Source organism: Schistocerca piceifrons, chromosome 3 (assembly GCF_021461385.2).
Source record: "Schistocerca piceifrons isolate TAMUIC-IGC-003096 chromosome 3, iqSchPice1.1, whole genome shotgun sequence".
NCBI lineage: Eukaryota > Metazoa > Arthropoda > Insecta > Orthoptera > Acrididae > Schistocerca > Schistocerca piceifrons.
The window spans coordinates 26235229-26256073 of NC_060140.1; the positions used below are offsets into that span (position 1 = coordinate 26235229).

Here is a 20845-nt window from a genome sequence, read left to right on the forward strand (position 1 = left end):
ATTTTACTCATAGAAATATTAGTTGTACTTCTGGCACTGTTCTGGTGACTGTCTTAATTATGGTGCATTTTATTCCGCAATGTCTGCGTCAAGTGATTTTAATTCCGTCGCTGACTGACCTGAACAGTTAAGAAGTTCAAATATTGTGTTGAAAGCACGCGCGAAGGGTTATATACAGGGTGGCGCACGAAATGTGTTATCATTTTGTTTTTGAATATAAAATTTATTGTCAATACAATGTGGAAGGAACATATAGTACAATGAAGAGACGTCCATTCAGATTTGTTCTAACTCAGCACATGCTCAATACGTCCACCATTTCGTGTCCTGACTTCCTTCGAACGAACACTGAAGTTAGTGATTACCCTACGGCACATGTCTGCCGTAATTTCACTGCAAGATTGAAGAACAAGTCCTATGAGCTCCATTAAATCACGTAGACGTTTCGATAAATTTTTTTCCTTTAGGTACCCCCAAAGAAAAAAGTCACATGGATTGAGGTCTGGACTATTGGGGGGCCAATTTTGTCCGTCATTGAAGCGACCTGGAAACCTGAGTGAAATGATCCGATTGTCGAAATGCTCGTGTGAAAACTCCAACACAGTTTTTGCAGTATGTGGCCTTGCTCCATCTTGCATGAACCACTGCGTGTTGAAGGGCAAGGCAGTAGCAAGAAGCTGTGGAATGAAGCTATTGCGAAGCATGCTCAAATAACGCTCGCTGTTCACAGTTTCTTCAAAGAAAAGGGGTCCAATAAGTCCGTGACTGGAAATTTCTGCCCACGCTGTAATCCTCGGAGCATAATGTTGTCGTTCATGAAGCACTTGTGGGTTTTCAGTGGCCCAAAAGGGTACATTTTGTTTGTTAAGCACACCGTCTAAATGAAAATACTCCTCGTCTGAAAACCAAACGTTGTTAAGAGTTTCTTCCCCATCCTCCGCCCACTCAGCGAACAGTAGCCTCTGCTGGTTGTGTTCTTCAAGTGAGCTTCTGTGCACAGGTCATCTTGTATGGGTACGTATGGAGGTCACATTTAAGAATGCGTTGAATGGAGCGTCTGGATATTCCCAGTTGCACTGTTGCCTTTCTACACGATTTCCCGGGACTTCTCTGTACAGCAACTCGTACCACTTCATTATTCTCCGGGAACAAACAGGCTTAATCCGAGGTCGCTTCGCTTCCAGTACTGTTCCTTCATGTACAAATTCATCGTACAACCTGTGGATGACCTTCTCGCAAGGGACCCATCGTGTGTTAAACTGTTGTCGAAAACGCCTGAGTCACAACAAGGCTTTTCGTTCCAGGAAAAAGTAGCACAATTGCCGATCGTTGCTGTGTCGTCAGTCTTCCATTGTCAGCTTACTAGTCTCCTACCGGTAGTATCGTGAATTACACGTCATTTCGTAACTCATTTGTTTTTCCAAGGTCTCCTGGTACTGCTGCAGAGATCCCAGCGGGATATCTAATGTGCGTCGTAAATTGTGGAAGAAACAATTGGTACCACATTTCGTGTGCCACCCTGTAATACTCGATACATTACGAAAACTTCAAAAACTGCTACTTCCGATGTCTTTCGAAACTATATCTTTAATTCCTTAGGGTGATCCATACTACTTCAAGGAAGGGAGACATGACTAATTTCAAATAAGGCTGCAACAGGAGTTGCAGCAGAAAGTTTTAGCTTAATATCAGCGTACAGAAGGAACTCAGAGTTGCGGAATAAAGAAAAAAGCGCTTAATGTTACGTCAGTGTGTCCATCTCTGTAAAAGGATTTACCAAGACTTCTCGTTAAATGGCGTCAAATACAAGCCAAAAGGTGTTCACGCTATGGGCTTTCCAAACACAATTATGTTTGTGGAATGTTCTATGTGGCTACAACTTTTAATTTCAGGGCGTAAGCACGACGATGATAACGATAAGTGAAGTGTATCTGCAATCATTTCTACATAGAACGTTACAGAGGATACTACGTGGATCAGGTACCTACAGTACAAAACTATTACAATATTTCTTAAGTATGAAGCATAGCTTTCTTGTAGGACCAAGAGAGGGGACATATTTATAAAATCACTGGACTAGAACTTGGGATTCCATTGAAATCTAAATCAAATCATCCACCTTTATGCTTGCTTTAATGTTTGATATCAGTCATTTCGACAGCTGTTATTGTACCTCTGTCAGTTTCCTTTGCCATCTGTGTGTTACTTTGATTTGGTGCTCAAATGACCTCGATTAACTCCAGCCTTAATTCCTTTTTGTTGTTGCAGGGCCCACGAGGTCCACAGGGCGACCGCGGCGAGCGCGGCCTTCCTGGAGCTACCGGGGCGCCGGGACCGAAAGGAGAGCGCGGTCCTCCAGGACCCCGCGTGGAGGTGGGCGCCGGCACGCCGCTGGTGCTGCAGAAGGGCGACAAGGGCGACCCGGGGCGGCGGGGGCGGCGGGGGCCGCGGGGGCCCGTGGGGCCGCCGGGCAAGCCGGGGCCGCGGGGCGACCTGGGGGCGGCCGGCCTCACGGTGAGCAAGGGGCTGTGGGGGGCGACAGCATCACGGCAGCGGGGAAGGGGCGTTCAGGGGCCAGTGTCGTACGCTGGCCTCAAGGAAAATCCAGGGAGTCTCCAGTGAAGACAGTATCCTGTGGCCGTGCGGGTCAGCTGGCCTCATAGTAAGTACCCACGGATTGGGCCACTAGGGAATGTGCCACCAGCCAGATTCGTGGTATGTGCTAGGTGCAGATGGCCTGAAATGAAGATGAGAATATTTGGCAACATGAGGACACTGTGATGACCTCAACCAACAGGAAAAATAATTATCAAAGTCTGAACTGTGAAGTCATCCAAAATTTTAGTTGGAAAACCACACTCTTTGTTATACTTCTCAACTGGTCACGATCTCACTTTGTTTATGAACTGAAAACTCTAACATTCACGAGAAACTGCTCTGAAATTAACTTGAATCGACAAAATTGTGTATATATTCTCCGAAACTTCAAAAACGTCTAAGACAATATCTGAAAGGAATTAGAAAATGCGACAAAATTTCGTGAATCACACACAATACTGTTAATAATTGCATGAACACTGAGGGGGTTCACCATACATCTACCCACTTTTGAGTATAACAAGTGTCTCTTAATACTACGACTCGTAGCAATACAATATCAAAAACTTTTATTACTGGGTAAACAGCCCCTACGTGATTTGACAGCTGACATTTATAATTCACTCTCACGTTAGGAAATGCACCAATACGGGAATAGCAGCTTTTACGTTATTGGTCACAACGCAAGCAATTATGGCGGTCGCCGTAATTTTCGCGCGACGCCATATTTTGCGACAAAGTACTCTTATTAGTCACTGTCATATATCTAATCTCATAACAATACCTAAAACTACATAAAATAACTACAATGATTTTGACATGCAAGGAGAATTAGTTCTAATGAGAGGAAGAAGTTTATATTTACTGGTCTGTCAACAATGACTATCAGGCAACTTTTAATTCACTGATCGTAATTTTAATTTTCGTTAGCAGAAAGCAAACACAAGCTAAACAAAGAATATATTTGAATAGAGTCTGCAATTCCTATACTTTTAATAGAGAAATAAAGTTTCTAGGTAGGGGAATAGAGTTCGGCGAACTCTCTTAACTTTTTGTTGCATGCGAAGCGTTGCGTTGGGCAGCACGATGTCGGCGGGTTACGATGATGAGAGCAGGATACAGGCAGTTCCGCTGGTTAATCTTCTCCGGTGAAACGCAAATAAAGTTCCGGCACAGCTGTATCATTAACCCCGTGGTGATTAACAATCCACAAGACGCCAGTATACAACCATTGTTGACATATCCTCTCTTTCAAAGTACATTACGTAGACATCGCTCGTTTTTACACTTTATGCACTGTCCGTGACGCTATCGACCATAATTACACAGTTTGTCACATTCATATAGTCTTAGCCACAAATACACAGTTCATAGAATTGTTCTTGTGTGTGAAGCACACCGTAAACAATGTCCTCTCTGTTCTCGCATTTCAAACTACGACAACGTCACTGAAAGTCATTTATATTGCACAGTTATTTAAAGTATTAACTTTCACGGCCTGATAGAATGTGATAGACAACAATTCCACCACCCAAAACCAATACCAGTAAAGTTCATTCGCATAAAAGCACTGTTCTTGTCGGCCACAACAAAGTAATGTTAGCGACACTTTCACAGTCCGGTTTATTTGCTCCTAAACTTCGCTGTCGATGGCATTACATACCGCAGTGGTAAAGAGAATTAACAATCTGATAGTTCGGTATCACTGTCCATACAATTACGTATGCTTTCCATAAAACACAATACTATTTTTCCGCGCATGCTTCACAGACATACCATCCACCATCCCCTCTACTACACAACAACCTTTCATCTATCGATATCACTATCGCTGTCCCCTGTCTATGGATGTTGTATCGTTATCGTAAATTACATAAATCTTTATAAATGTTATTGACTGCATTTTTCGCAATTAATAATATTCCAAAAGAGAACTTTATAAACTTTACCACAGGTGCAAAGCAAGAAACATATTTATCCATTGGCAAACGAAATAATCACAATTACATGTTTACATTTAAGACCCACAGTAGAATGTTACATAATCACAATTGGAAATGCCCATATGAACAAAAGAAAAAGAATACAAATCTAAACAAAATCACGAAAAAAATTTTATATGCATAAACCATGAACCATGGACCTTGCCGTTGGTGGGGAGGCTTGCGTGCCTCAGCGATACAGATAGCCGTACCGTAGGTGCAACCACAACGGAGGGGTATCTGTTGAGAGGCCAGACAAACGTGTGGTTCCTGAAGAGGGGCAGCAGCCTTTTCAGTAGTTGCAAGGGCAACAGTCTGGATGATTGACTGATCTGGCCTTGTAACAATAACCAAAACGGCCTTGCTGTGCTGGTACTGCGAACGGCTGAAAGCAAGGGGAAACTACAGCCGTAATTTTTCCCGAGGGCATGCAGCTTTACTGTATGATTACATGATGATGGCGTTCTCTTGGGTAAAATATTCCGGAGGTAAAATAGTCCCCCATTCGGATCTCCGGGCGGGGACTACTCAGGAGGATGTCGTTATCAGGAGACAGAAAACTGGTGTACTACGGATCGGAGCGTGGAATGTCAGATCCCTTAATCGGGCAGGTAGGTTAGAAAATTTAAAAAGGGAAATGGATAGGTTGAAGTTAGATATAGTGGGAATTAGTGAAGTTCGGTGGCAGGAGGAACAAGACTTCTGGTCAGGTGACTACAGGCTTATAAACACAAAATCAAATAGGGGTAATGCAGGAGTAGGTTTAATAATGAATAGGAAAATAGGAATGCGGGTAAGCTACTACAAACAGCATAGTGAACGCATTATTGTGGCCAAGATAGATACGAATCCCACGCCTACTACAGTAGTACAAGTTTATATGCCAACTAGCTCTGCAGATGACGAAGAAACTGAAGAAATGTATGATGAAATAAAAGAAATTATTCAGATTGTGAAGGGAGACGAAAATTTAATAGTCATGGGTGACTGGAATTCGAGTGTAGGAAAAGGGAGAGAAGGAAACATAGTAGGTGAATATGGATTGGGGGACAGAAATGAAAGAGGAAGCCGCCTGGTCGAATTTTGCACAGAGCACAACATAATCATAACTAACACTTGGTTTAAGAATCATGAAAGAAGGTTGTATACATGGAAGAACCCTGGAGATACTAAAAGGTATCAGATAGATTATATAATGGTAAGACAGAGATTTAGGAACCAGGTTTTAAATTGTAAGACATTTCCAGGGGCAGATGTGGACTCTGACCACAATCTATTGGTTATGACCTGTAGATTAAAACTGAAGAAACTGCAAAAAGGTGGGAATTTAAGGAGATGGGACCTGGATAAACTAAAAGAACCAGAGGTTGTACAGAGATTCAGGGAGAGCATAAGGGAGCAATTGACAGGAATGGGGGAAATAAATACAGTAGAAGAAGAATGGGTAGCTTTGAGGGATGAAGTAGTGAAGGCAGCAGAGGATCAAGTAGGTAAAAAGACGAGGGCTAGTAGAAATCCTTGGGTAACAGAAGAAATATTGAATTTAATTGATGAAAGGAGAAAATATAAAAATGCAGTAAGTGAAACAGGCAAAAAGGAATACAAACGTCTCAAAAATGAGATCGACAGGAAGTGCAAAATGGCTAAGCAGGGATGGCTAGAGGACAAATGTAAGGATGTAGAGGCCTATCTCACTAGGGGTAAGATAGATACCGCCTACAGGAAAATTAAAGAGACCTTTGGAGATAAGAGAACGACTTGTATGAATATCAAGAGCTCAGATGGAAACCCAGTTCTAAGCAAAGAAGGGAAAGCAGAAAGGTGGAAGGAGTATATAGAGGGTCTATACAAGGGCGATGTACTTGAGGACAATATTATGGAAATGGAAGAGGATGTAGATGAAGATGAAATGGGAGATATGATACTGCGTGAAGAGTTTGACAGAGCACTGAAAGACCTGAGTCGAAACAAGGCTCCCGGAGTAGACAATATTCCATTGGAACTACTGACGGCCGTGGGAGAGCCAGTCCTGACAAAACTCTACCATCTGGTGAGCAAGATGTATGAAACAGGCGAAATACCCTCAGACTTCAAGAAGAATATAATAATTCCAATCCCAAAGAAAGCAGGTGTTGACAGATGTGAAAATTACCGAACTATCAGCTTAATAAGTCACAGCTGCAAAATACTAACACGAATTCTTTACAGACGAATGGAAAAACTAGTAGAAGCCAACCTCGGGGAAGATCAGTTTGGATTCCGTAGAAACACTGGAACACGTGAGGCAATACTGACCTTACGACTTATCTTAGAAGAAAGATTAAGGAAAGACAAACCTACGTTTCTAGCATTTGTAGACTTAGAGAAAGCTTTTGACAATGTTGACTGGAATACTCTCTTTCAAATTCTAAAGGTGGCAGGGGTAAAATACAGGGAGCGAAAGGCTATTTACAATTTGTACAGAAACCAGATGGCAGTTATAAGAGTCGAGGGACACGAAAGGGAAGCAGTGGTTGGGAAGGGTGTGAGACAGAGTTGTAGCCTCTCCCCGATGTTGTTCAATCTGTATATTGAGCAAGCAGTAAAGGAAACAAAAGAAAAATTCGGAGTAGGTATTAAAATTCATGGAGAAGAAATAAAAACATTGAATTTCGCCGATGACATTGTAATTCTGTCAGAGACAGCAAAGGACTTGGAAGAGCAGTTGAATGGAATGGACAGTGTCTTGAAAGGAGGATATAAGATGAACATCAACAAAAGCAAAACAAGGATAATGGAATGTAGTCTAATCAATTCGGGTGATGCTGAGGGAATTAGATTAGGAAATGAGGCACTTAAAGTAGTAAAGGAGTTTTGCTATTTGGGGAGCAAAATAACTGATGATGGTCGAAGTAGAGAGGATATAAAATGTAGGCTGGCAATGGCAAGGAAAGCGTTTCTGAAGAAGAGAAATTTGTTAACATCCAGTATAGATTTAAGTGTCAGGAAGTCATTTCTGAAAGTATTCGTATGGAGTGTAGCCATGTATGGAAGTGAAACATGGACGATAAATAGTTTGGACAAGAAGAGAATAGAAGCTTTCGAAATGTTGTGCTACAGAAGAATGCTGAAGATTAGATGGGTAGATCACATAACTAATGAGGAAGTATTGAATAGGATTGGGGAGAAGAGAAGTTTGTGGCACAACTTGACCAGAAGAAGGGATCGGTTGGTAGGACATGTTCTGAGGCATCAAGGGATCACCAATTTAGTATTGGAGTGCAGCGTGGAGGGTAAAAATCGTAGAGGGAGACCAAGAGATGAATACACTAAGCAGATTCAGAAGGATGTAGGTTGCAGTAGGTACTGGGAGATGAAAAAGCTTGCACAGGATAGAGTAGCATGGAGAGCTGCATCAAACCAGTCTCAGGACTGAAGACCACAACAACAACAACAACATGCATAATTAGCAATGCCTTCACAACACTCAGCATTTCTGTAAGAACTGGAGGCTGGGATTCTCCAGGAAGGTGAGAAACCTGTGATGACAAAAAAATGTTCAACCTTATACTAGTAAGTTTCATTGGCTGGGAGTGTTTAGAGGACACCCAGCAAACTTAGTAATATGAGGTGTTGGAAACCTCTAGGAGCTTTATGGGCCCACATTGTTATGCCTTTCATAGGGAGGCTTCTGAGGAAGACGAGGTCCTCTGGTGATGTTGGACCAATTGGCCCCACGGTATGTACAGAGGCGGCCTAGAGTAAATCAGGTAGCACATGGCGCTGATGCACTGGACTAAAGCCAATGCACATCATAGGAATATTGACCACTTGGTGGCGTGGGCCAGGTGGTGTCATAGTAAGTACCAGAACATCCAGGGATACTAGTGCCATGTGGTAATGTTGTGGCAGCAGGTTTCATAGTAAGTGTGGGGGACATGGAGGCTGGGATTGTTTGGTGGTGCTGGATCATCTAGCCTCACAGTAAATACGATGGGCTGGAGTTTTCTTGGGGAACATCTTCCACTTGGTGACTTGGCTGTGACCAGCCACATAGTATGTACAAAGTACAGCCTCTGGCGAATGTAAAGTCACGAGTTGATTTCAGACAAGCTGGTCCTCACCAGAGGCAGGAAGTCTCTAGGGAAAACAGATCGTGAGGTGATGACAGAAATCGCTTACCTCATGATAACTCCTGGGAACATGGGGTTGCACAGAGATTCCCTGTTGTGGGAGCTCCTGGCCTATCAAATTTGGAAGCATCTATACACACAACAGCTGTCTTGGAAACCAGAGTAGTCACAGGCACTTGTCACTCATGTGGAGACGTGGATGCCGCAAGTCTGATGCTAAATGATGTGTAGACTGTCATCTCCATCAGCACCATCACCATGGTCCTGGGGTGCACGACAAAGACAAAAACGACTGCGTTTAGGAAAGTTCATTTAATGTCTGGGTACTGGGCGTGCGAAGACTCTGAATAAAAATCAAAGTGAAAGTTGGTGATAGTGCTGGTGTTGCTGGAGATGGATGAGAGAGAACTGAGTCCAAGAACACACAGTTGTTGTCAGGGGATGAACGTGGGTGTATGATTGCAGGTGGCAAACAATAATGTGGCGTTGTTGAGATGGAGCAGCATGGCATGGTCCTTGTCTGACTAATGGGTGATGGCTTAAAAGATGAAATCGTCACGAGAAAGTCTGTGAGCTCATATGGTGATGTGTACTGAACTGGCTTGTCAATAGCAGGTTGCAGCTAAGTAGGAAATATCAGTGTCTCACTTGTTCTTTGAAGTGTTGAGCAATGCTCACATCTAGGCTATGAACCAGAGAACACCGTTGCGAAAGTGTGTCGTGTGAGAGTAGAAGCGATGTGGAGAGAATGAGTAGATAAGTGTTTTAAAGAAATGATAAGTTTGGGATCTGCAAGCTGTGGTTTAAAACTACTGGTTACACTGAGAGTGCATATGGGAGCCAATAACTTCAAAGTATCACGGAAGTGTGATGTTAGTGATGAAGAACGATGATATTTGATATCGTGAGTAGTGTGGAATTTTGCACCAGCGCAGACGATCGTGGAGACTGAATAAACATAGAATGAAGAGATAGGACGAAGGGTGCAAATCTCAGACAAAGCCGTTATAGAGCAACAACTGAGGCTTCAGCCAAGACTGTCAGTGATAACAGAAAAGTATACTTGTCATAGTTTCAGCCTGTGAGATCCTGCAGGTGTGAGGAGTGCACGGCCCCTGTGAGAAAATATGTCTCATTCCACGTGTGAAGGATGAACTGGGATATTATGCCCTGTGGATGCTAAAATGATCTCCAGAGATAGTAGCATAACAACAAAAGAATTAACATTCCATCAGATGACGTCGGTTTAGATGTTTAGCAGCTATGATGCAGAATTCCCAGCAAGGTATATGCAGAAGTTCATCTGTGAGAAGTCGATTTTTGAGCAGCCACTTTGTCGATGCCCACAAGCGATAGACTGCATATAGAAGGGTCAGTGACATTCTAGTACCCAATTATGGCTTCCAGTGGACCTGGACACACATTGTGAGAGAGAACACGGAACAGTGTTCCAATGAAGTACAAATCTGTCCCTGTAGAGTTTCAAGAAGGTGCAGTCTCGAATCGCAATTGTTGTGGTATGTCTGACAGTTCTGCTGTAGTCCATGTGAACCTCCTGAATGTAGCTAGTAGCGGCACAGACTGGCACTAAAAGGCATCATATGTCTGTGTAGCCCAGCAGCGAACTGTGCTCAAGCTGAATGTTGTGAAGAAATGTTGAATGCTCCTTGCCAAAAGTCTTACAAACGAGGGCAGGGGCATTGGTAAAAGTTTGATCGTTAAAACTGTTCGTTACACAACATGTACCGGGTGTTATCAGAATCAGCATAACGTTAGCTCCTTGATTAACAGAATTAATCGATGAAATTTGGAAATTTGTGGTAAGCTTCTATGGGACCACACTGCTGAGATCAACGGTCCCTAGACTTACACTCTAATTAATCTAACTTAAACAAACCTTCGCTAAGGACAACACACACCTCCGACGCGGTGAGTGGCGCGAACCGTGACAGGACGCCCAAACCGCGCGGGGTCTTTTGATCTTGTTGGTATACTAAGGTAAAATTGTGACTTTTGCGCTGTCAAACGACACTCAGTCCTGAGTAAACTGAGGAAACCTGAGTAAACTGAGGAACCTACAAGGCCATATTTCTTATCACGATATACCATAAGTAAAAACAGAAGCATGTAACTGTACAGATATTGTAACAGGATCTTTGCCGTAGTTTACAAGTACTTGAGTTGCTCTCACACTAATTTAAGCCATATTTTATTCCGTATTATTGATTTTGAAGATGACAGACTTCAAACAAGAGGGGCAAAGAAAAGTAAATAAAATAAATTGTTACTTTAAAAAATTAAACTTTTCTTGATCAGAATACCTTTTATATTGTTCTTGTCATATGGTACACATCCAATTCAAACTGTATGGTTCCAGGTAAGTTTTCAAGCCCCACATAACTATGATATAGATGTGCAGACTAGAGGAATACGATGTGGGCTGAGGCATGAATGAGAATCTGGATGGGGAGGGATGTGTGCTAGGACAGTCCGTGAAATTGTGCAAAGACGTTATGCCAAGGTGGTGTAGTTTGGCCTATTTGCCTCGGGAGCAGAAGAACAGGGTTCGAATCCTGGGCTTGATACAAATTTTCATTCATTGCTTCAGTCTGCATATATACAACACCTCTAATTGCTGTCAGCGGTTGATGATGAAATATGATGTAGTTCTATTTTGCTCGAAGGATTCTTAGAACTTTCAGTTAATTAATTATCCTTAATGGTACAGTGTAAGCAGGTTCTTAAAAACATAGTTAACTGATAAATATTGCAAAAGATTATTTAGAGTTATCTCAAAGCGATTACAAAGTTCGTTGAGAAAGGTTCAGCCTACGGTTATATAAATGACTCTTCCACAGAACTGAAAATTTTAATGTCAACAAAACACATTGTGGGCATTAATGTAATTCCAAGCGCTGTTGTTACAGGGTCTGCCTGGTCTCCCTGGAGAACCTGGGCCACCTGGGAAACCTGGGCTCAAAGGAGAGAAAGGAGACTGCTGTGACGCCACCAAGGTACGTCTACGTATGACTCTTCTGTACAAAAGGGCCTTATACACAAGGATCTCATGGTATGTGCTTGCAAAGCCGATACATGTATAACAACATTCAGATATGTAGGGTATCTCGGTTTTGGCGTGATGCAAAGATGGCAGTCGGAAATAACCATCATTCTGCAGTGGAATACCATAATATTCATATATAAAAGGGAATGTCCTGACTGACTGATTCGGCCACGGACTCCTCACGCCCAGCTCAAACCGCTAAGGATAGGAACGTGAATACTGGAGAGGGATTTTTGGAATTTACCATCCTGAGGGGGCTAAACAGAGGATGAAAGGCTTTTTAAAAATCTGTCGTTATTAAGGCAGTTTCGAAGGTAGATCTGCGAAAATTAATATTTAGCCTCTCAGTCACAAATAAAAAAAATATATGTTTCAGTATTTTTCGAAATTCAATCTTTAAGGGGGTGAAACAGTGGGTGAAAATTGTTTTGTAAATGATTCATTATTAAAGAACTACTAAAGTGTTTTAAAACTACGTGTATAAAAGTTGGTAGTTGACCTCTCAGTTAGACATAAGAAAAGTACATCGTTCTATGTTTTTGGAACTTCAGCTCCCTAAGAGAGTGGAATTGGGGATGAAAAGTTTTACGAAATTATTTCATTATAAAAACATTTTAAAGCTAAATGTACGAGCGTTTGTATTTAGCTTCTCAATTAAAAATTAAAAGACACGTTTGTCACTGTTTTTGAAAATTCTGCTCTTTAGGGCGATGGTGTGTTAATCACTTTGCCTGGTGTTCAAATAGCAATTCCCATTCGGCATTGAATGATGTGACTTGCCTAATTTCTCTTTTTTTGAACAGGTGCGGCTTCACAGTCGTGTTCCTAGTTCAGAACGTAGATCTGATTTAGCATAGCTAGTACTGCTGGCAAGCTGCGACAGGCAGACTTGCTCACCCTAGCGGCGTCCGGCTGCGGCCTCGCTTTTCCTCTGCTATTTCCCCCCCACCATCGGCAACACTCGCCGTGGCATTCGGAGCGCTCGCCTGGTCTTAGTAGCGCCAACCTACTCACATCTCTTAGGACATACAGAATTCAGTCAACATCTTTCTTCAATTTAGTGCAAAAATGACTTCGTAAAGTGGTGTAAATATTTTCTTTGTTTTACAAAGAATAATGAAAAAACTATTAATGTTTTCACACATAATTTTGAACATGGACTGTATATATGAAGTTTCAAAGATTTTTCAGCTCTAAACACGAGGTCTGCATATCAGTGATTATCGCCCCTTGACCCTGCTAAATAGAGACATGGAAGTCTTTACTCGTCTTTTGACGGTGCGACTTATGAGGCCTGCCCATCACCTCATGAGCTCTGATCAGGTATCGCTAGTCGGACCGTACGACATTCAGACAGTGCTCTGCCGCTATAGGGATCTGATAGCCCTTTGACGTCTTTAGACTATTCCAGACATTTGATAGGCTCAATCATTCTTTACTTACAGCTGTCTTCCGCTGTAAGGGATACCCAGAAACTATTGTTTAGGCGGTGATACGTCTCCTGTATGGAGCGAAATACAGTGTGTTGTGTAGTGATAGGCTCACACAACCGATCCTGATCAGGTGCTTGGTGAGACAGCAGTACCCCTGTCGGCGCTGCTGTACACTTTCCAAGATGCTACTCACCTTACAACCTTCACTCTAGAATCGTTGTTTTGGGGCGTACAACAATGACTGGCAGGAGGTCGCTGGTGAACGTCGATTTTGCTGCACCGAATATGTGGACGTTTTGGTCCTCTACCTTCGAAGTGCCAAAGTAGGCAGCGTTTCCGTGGGTGGCGACCTCCGGCGAAGTTTCACACAGCTCGCGTAATGTAGGTAAATCACAGGCAATGTCTATCGGTACAGGCCTGTCTGAGGGGAATGTTGATGCACTCAACTTGATAGATACTTTATGTTGTCTTGGTATGGCTGACCTGCAGCGCACTGCGGCCCTCAACTGCGGATGAGTGCTGCAATGTAAATGCTATGTCAGTATTCACATGGCATCGTTGATCACTCACATGGCGCAAACCCTTCCAGTTCTGCACACCCTGGCTCGCCACACGTTAGCTATGATGTTAGTCAGAACCTCACTATTCCCCAGGTTCCGGGGGGTGTGGGTCTATACCATATTCTGGATCGAGCACGGGCCCCTTTTTATCAGGCCACCGTATCGGTGATGTGGCGGTGCTGCCTGATGTGCTTCACCAGCTTATTTTTTTAGTTATATGCCCCAGCCTCGTTGGCCCTGCCCGCAGCTCGTGGTCTAGTCGCTAGCATTGCTGCCTCAGGATCACGGGGTCCCGGGTTCGAGTCCCAATCGGGTCGGGCATTTTCACCGATGGACTGGGTGTTTGTGTTGTCCTCATCATCTCATCATCATTCGGGAAGTGCCGAGACCGGAAATGGAAATATTTGGAAGTTGTACGAGCGCTGATGACAACGATGTTGAGCGCCCCACAAACCAATATCAGAATCACTTTTGGCCCCTCAGGTGATGTTGTTGGACAACCCAGCGCTCTTATCATATTGAACTCTTCTTTTTTTTCCTGGAGCACAGCTGTCTTTCTGCCGCTTTGCCGCCTGTATGCTCTCTGTCGACGGAGATGCAAGTGTCTCTCACCCAAAATGTGACGCAAGTACCTGCACTGCAGGGGCACAATATATGGCGGGCGATGAGTGCTCCTTTTCTTCGCACTACTGCACGCTCCATGTGGTATGTCTCCACCAAGTTCACCTTGCAAATGTCCGCCCCCGGTAGCTGGATGGTCAGAGCGACAGAATGTCAATCCTCAGGGCCGGGGTTCGATTCCCTGCTGAGTCGGAGATTTTCTCTGCTCAGGGAGTTGTGCTGTCTTAATCATCATCATTTCATCCCCATCGACGCGGAAGTCACCGAAGTGACGTCAAATCGAAAGACTTGTACCCGGCGAACCGTCTACCTAACGGGAGACCCTAGTCACACGCTGTTTTTTTTATGTTGCTAATTCTCCACTCTGCCTCGCATGCAACCTGCCGGACACGGATGATTATCGCTTCTTCTTTGGCCCAGCAGTAGATGTCGGGCAGTTGGTCCAACGAATTCTGGCCGTCTTCACTCGTGCGACTTCTGATAGAATTACACCATACCTGATGTCTGTAATCCGAAATACGGGTAATAGATCTCCAACTTACTTTGGAGTGCTTTCTACGATCCGCCATGTAGTTGGAATGTCCCTGCAATAAGCAGTTGATTTGATCTGATGCACTGTTTTTGGATTTTCGTGCTATGATCCGCAATGGTATTCCTCTATATTTTCGAGAATACACGCATGGATTTCTCGACTGCCTAGAGCGGCTTCGCAGACACACCATAAGTACTCCTGGAAAAAATTTCTTCTCTGTTACATACATGTGATAAATGTGATACTCTGCCCCATTTATTTCAACCTTTCATAGTATAAGTAGAACTATTGGGACAGGCGTAGTTAGGGGCAAACGTCTGAAATGGCGCAGTTGTTTTTTTCTTTCTTAAAGGTGAAAGTGGCGGTATGCAAATAGACTTTCCTTATGATAAAAAAAAAACGCTGACTGGATGTATCTTGCATCTTGAGAAGCGCTATAGTGTGCAGGTTGACAGAAACTGTTCCGCCAGTGGAGGCTCTCCTATTTTATAAAATATCCACGTCCTCACCTCCGTAAGACTCGTCGGCTGCCTCGGGTGGATCTTGCAGCTGTCCTAGAGCAAGGAGGCAGGGCTTACCCCGAATCAATGGGGAGCCCTGTTAATTGAGAGACAGGTGTCCGTTCCGGCGCTGACGAACGGCGCGGTTGGAAGACCAGGAAACCTCAGGCGTTGCTGGGGATGTCTTGTACTTTTCCAGAGAATGGAAATTAAAGTTTTCCGCTGTTGCGAGAATTACCAGTCTAATATGGTTTTTGAGGGGTGACTGTGTGCAGCCTTGTTATTTTGAACCATTGAAATTATCAGACTAATACTGAATTTTCATGAGAATTTTTTGGTCCTTCTACACATCTGACGTTTTCATTTTCATCAGTACCGGAATGCACTAAGTGCATAACTTTTTATGTTATTGCTCCATAAACTAAAAACTCGTTTATGTGTCTGTAGTCTTTCCCGGCGTAAACTATTGATGAAGGTTTTTCTTAGCATTTGAGTGCTCTTACGTAACATGCGTGGGCTCTATTTTGTGAATGTTAATATGCTTCTTGTATTTACGCTATTTGCAAATCATTTTTTAAAATGTCAAATATCTTAGAGCCATAATGGAACCAGTTTCGAGATTAATTCTCAAAGACCACTGGAATAATGTTAAAGAGACAGAAAACGGATCGAGATATTGAGGCAAGATGTCCAATAAGTACTAAGATGTGAAGTCTCGTGTTCTAGCAACTACGAGCCACTCTAAGCGGATAAAACGAGCAGTTATCCCTTTTAACTGCAAATGCTACCGTAGTCTAAAGATTAAGAGGTATAATCTTGCATTACATACTGAACTCAATAAGCGAAGTATTACAGTTAGAAACGATGTACATGTCGTGAGGTAGCATAACTCACCGCGTGCAAATTACCCAAACAATGAGAGAACTTCACAAAAAATTTCAAATAACTTCAAAACACTTTTCTCCCTGTCACCCCCTACAAAATAATGAAGTCCCTTACTACATTTTCACTGATCATTTAGTATAACTTCAACATCAGGCATGACGTTTTAATTTAGTACTTTGCTACTATACTGAACAGCCAAAGAAGCTGGTACACCTGCCTAATAGTGTAGGGCCTCCGCTAGCACTCAGAAGTGCCGCAACACGACGTGGCATTGACTCAAGTGGTACTGGAGGGGACACAAACCATGACTCCTGTAGGGCTGTCCATAAATCCGAGGGGGTAGAGTTCTCTTCTGAACAGCATGTTGCAAGGCATCCCAGATATGCTGTGTTCATGTCTGGGGAGTTTGTTGGCCAGCGGAAGTGTTTAAACTCAGAACAGTGTTCCTGGAGCCAATCTGCGGAAATTGTGGACGAGCGGGGTGTCGCACTGCCATGCTGAAATTGCCCAAGTCCTTCGGAATGCACAGCGGACATGAATGGATATAGGTGGTCAGATAGGGCACTTACGTACGTGTCAGCCGCCAGAGTCGCATCTAGACGTATGAGGGGTCTCATATCACTCAAACTGCACGCGCCCCATACCATTACAGAGCCTCCACCAGCTTCAACAATCCTCTGGTGACATGCGGGGTTCGTGGATTGATGAACTTGTCTCCATACCCCTTCACATCCATCCGCTCGATACAATTTGAAACGAGACTTGTCCGACAAGCCAACATGTTTCCGGTCATCAGCAGTCCAATGTCAGTACTGACGGGCTCAGACGGGGCGTAAAGATTTGTGTCGTGAAGTCATCAAGAGTACATGAATTGGTCTTCCGCTCCGAAAACCCATATCGGTGGTGTTTCGTTGAACGGTTCACACGGTGACACTTGCTGATGGCCCAACATTGAAATCTGCATCAATCTGCGGAAGGGTTACACTTTTGTCACGTTGAACGATACTCTTCTGTCGTTGTTGGTCCCGTTCTTGCAGGATCTTTTTCCGGCTGCCACGATGTCGAAGATTTGATGTTGTTTCACCGGATTCCTGATGTTCACGGTACACTCGTGAAATGGTCGTACGGGGAAATCCCCACTGCGTCACTACCCCGGAAATGTTGTGTCCCATCGGTCCTGCACCGACTATAACATCACGTTCAAACTCTCTTGAATCCTGACAAACTGCCTTTGTAGCAGCTGTAACCGATCTTTCAACTGCGCCAGACACTTGTTGCCTTATATAGGCGTTGCCGACCGCAGCACCATATTCTGCCTGTTTACAAATCACTGTATGCAATACGCATGCCTATACCAGTTTCTTTGGCGGTTCAGTGTACTAACTCTATTTGGAACACATCTTGCAGACAGCATCCACATATACCACTAATATGTACATGAAAAATTATATCACTGCATTACATAGAGTTCCGGAGATACATCAAAAACACTGATATGCGTGAAAACTAGACTCATACAGTGGATGATGCGAATCTAATAAGACCCACACAAACAGGGTTATACACTTTTGTTCATATTGAACAAATTAACTCTTATGTAAAGTAATCAGACTGTTGAAACCGTGTGGAATCCGATGCACTGTGAAACGAGGGTACTGGTGATATCTAACAAAATAGTAAGGAAACAGTGTTCGTATATATGAGGCAGTGTCGTGAGTATATGACTCATCTTCGGCCAGCACATATCGCTAGCCGGCTGATGTGACCGAGCGGTTCTAGGAGCTTCAGTCTGGAACCGCGAGACCGTTACGGTCGCAGGTTCGAATCCTGCCTCGGGCATGGATGTGTGTGATGTCTTAGGTTACTTAGGTTTAAGTAGTTCTAAGATATAGGGGACTAATGACCTCAGATGTTAAGTCCCATAGTGCTCAGAGCCATTTCAAGATATAGATAAGGACAGAAATTTGAAATTTGGAGAGGGTGTTGATCTTATGCTGTAGATACCGTTTAAGAAAGGATTTTTCGGGATTGCACTTATAAGAGACTTAAATAGTGGGTAAGAGGTTTTTTGAAAATATGTCGCTATTAAGTTATTTTTGAAGCTGAAACTACGAAAACTGGTATTTGGTTTTTCTGTCAGAAATAAACAAATACGTGTTGGAGCATGTAACTACTGTGGCGGTGAAATTGTGGGTGAAAGCTTTATAGAAAATAATTAATTATTAATGAACTACAAGTTTTTTTAAAGCTACATCTATGAAATTTGGTTTTTGTCTTATCGGTTACAAATAAAAAACCATCGTGTTTCAGTGTTTCTGGAAGTTCAACTGTAAAGGGGATGAAATAGGGGATGAAAGGTTAAATCTATGAAGATTTGTAACTTCTCTGTCACAAATAAAGAAATACATATTTCAATGTTCTTAGTAAGTCAACCCGTAAGGTGGTAAAAGACTGGAATAAAATTCTTAAGAAAATATTTCCATGTATTAAAAAAATTAAAGCTGCATCTGTGAAAACTGTGTTTCCTTTCTCGGTTAGTTATAAAAAATACGTGTACGGGGTGAAAGTTTCTGTGAAAATACCACCACAAGAACCCAAAAGGCATGATTAACATAAATGATGGACTCCAGCTACCAGAATCGCTTTTGGTGAGAAGTACGTTCGGGGAAGACCATACTTCTATGGCCTTAAATAGCTTTAAAAGTGAAGAGGATGTTGCAGTTTGTAACAACGTCAAAATTCGATTGCAGAAAACAAGAAAACAAAACAAAAATATTTGCAGACCGTAGATTCCACGAGAGTGAAGCAGCTAGTTTTCTACCAGAACAGAAGTACAGTCATATGGCATAGTTGGCTGGGATATCCCACGAGAATCGGGAAGAATCTTCCTGTTCTGCCATACGAGAGCTGTTTCATCTCTGTATTTGTGGACTGTACGACAATATAAAATGGTGCAAGCTGTTCGAGATTCTGAAAAAAGTAGAGTAAGCTATAGGGAGAGACAGGTCATATACAATATGTACAACAACCAAGAGGGAATAATAAGAGTGGACGATCAAGAACAAAGTGCTCGTATTAAGAAGGGTGTAAGACAAGGCTGTAGCCTTTCGCCCCTACTCTTCAATCTGTACGTCGAGGAAGCAATGATGTTAATAAAAGAAAGGTTCAGGAGTGGAATTAAAATACAAGGTGAAAGGATATCAATGATACGATTCGCTGATGACATTGCTATCCTGAGTGAAAGTGAAGAAGAATTAAATGATCTGCTGAACGGAATGAACAATCTAATTAGTACACAGTATGGTTTGAGAGTAAATCGGAGAAAGACGAAGGTAATGAGAAGTAGTAGAAATGAGAACAGCGAGAAACTTAACATCAGGATTGATGGTCACGAAGTCAATGAAGTTAAGGAATTCTGCTACCTAGGCAGTAAAATAACCAATGACGGACGGAGCAAGGAGAACATCAAAAGCAGACTCGCTATGGCAAAAAAAGGCATTTCTGGCCAAGAGAAGTCTACTAATATCAAATACCGGCCTTAATTTGAGGAAGAAATGTCTGAGGATGTACATCTGGAGTACAGCATTGTATGGTAGTGATACATGGACTGTGGGAAAACCGGAGCAGAAGAGAATCGAAGCATTTGAGATGTGGTGCTATAGACAAATGATGAAAATTAGGTGGACTGATAGGGTAAGGAATGAGAAGGTTCTACGCAGAATCGGAGAGGAAAGGAATATGTGGAAAACACTGATAAGGAGAAGGGACAGGATGATAGGACATCTGCTAAGACATGAGGGAATGACTTCCACGGTACTAGAGGGAGCTGTAGAGGGCAAAAACTGTAGAGGAAGACAGAGATTGGAATACGTCAAGCAGATAATTGAGGACATAGGTTGCAAGTGCTACTCTGAGATGAAGAGGTTAGCACAGGAAAGGAATTCGTGGCGGGCCGCATCAAACCAGTCAGTAGACTGATGACCAAAAAAAAAAAAACGTGGGTGTACTGGATGTATGTGTAGTGTGGTGTTCTTTTTGTGTTGTGCGGTGATGATGATGATGATGATGATGATGATGACGAGAGAAGAGAGACTACCTTTCTCGAACCGCCGCCGAGACGAACTCTTTTGAAATGCACGAGAGCATCCTTGTGTACCGAGTGAGTAGGAAGGCGGCCCATTATTTGGTTGAGGAAATAAGTTCATACTTGAAAGCCCATCATAGAGATACAGCCAACCCGTCGCACCTGAATGTGCTAACCTTTTCATTTTCTTTGACTCTTCCCACTGGTATCTTACATGACCACCACTATTCACTGTTAAGGGGCTCCGGAAAGGCTCAAAATCATGAAAAGTTCAATTTTTACGTTTTTTCGTTTTCTGAATCTGCAGACTATTACCTTTTAATAGATATATAATTCATTCAATACCGAAGACTACAACTATTTTTAATTTTTTTTTGAAGTGTGTTCTACATGGGCGTGACCCACTGTGGCGCTGTTAAACTGCTCTCAAATGGTGTTATTATTAACGTCCGTGTTCATCAGGTACATTTTAGT

At 42.9% G+C, this 20845-nt stretch overlaps 3 protein-coding genes across 3 annotated transcripts in view; all 3 read left to right on the forward strand.

Moving 5' to 3' along the window:
- LOC124788368 (collagen alpha-1(I) chain-like) overlaps positions 1-2622 on the forward strand; it is a 305934-nt gene extending 303312 nt beyond the window's left edge. The window contains exon 14 of the mRNA XM_047255632.1: positions 2269-2622. Coding sequence (XP_047111588.1) covers positions 2269-2622 — 354 coding nt within the window. The remainder of the gene's footprint in view (positions 1-2268) is intronic.
- Positions 2473-20845, forward strand: part of LOC124787950 (collagen alpha-1(XV) chain-like) — a 244078-nt gene continuing 225705 nt past the window's right edge. Inside the window, exons 1-2 of the mRNA XM_047254949.1 lie at positions 2473-2514; positions 11620-11706. The gene's annotated coding sequence lies outside the window, so the exon portion shown is untranslated. The remainder of the gene's footprint in view (positions 2515-11619; positions 11707-20845) is intronic.
- The window catches only part of LOC124788369 (collagen alpha-4(IV) chain-like), a 29148-nt gene continuing 16487 nt past the window's right edge, over positions 8185-20845 (forward strand). The window contains exons 1-2 of the mRNA XM_047255634.1: positions 8185-8298; positions 11620-11706. Of these exons, the coding sequence (XP_047111590.1) occupies positions 8185-8298; positions 11620-11706 (201 nt within the window). The remainder of the gene's footprint in view (positions 8299-11619; positions 11707-20845) is intronic.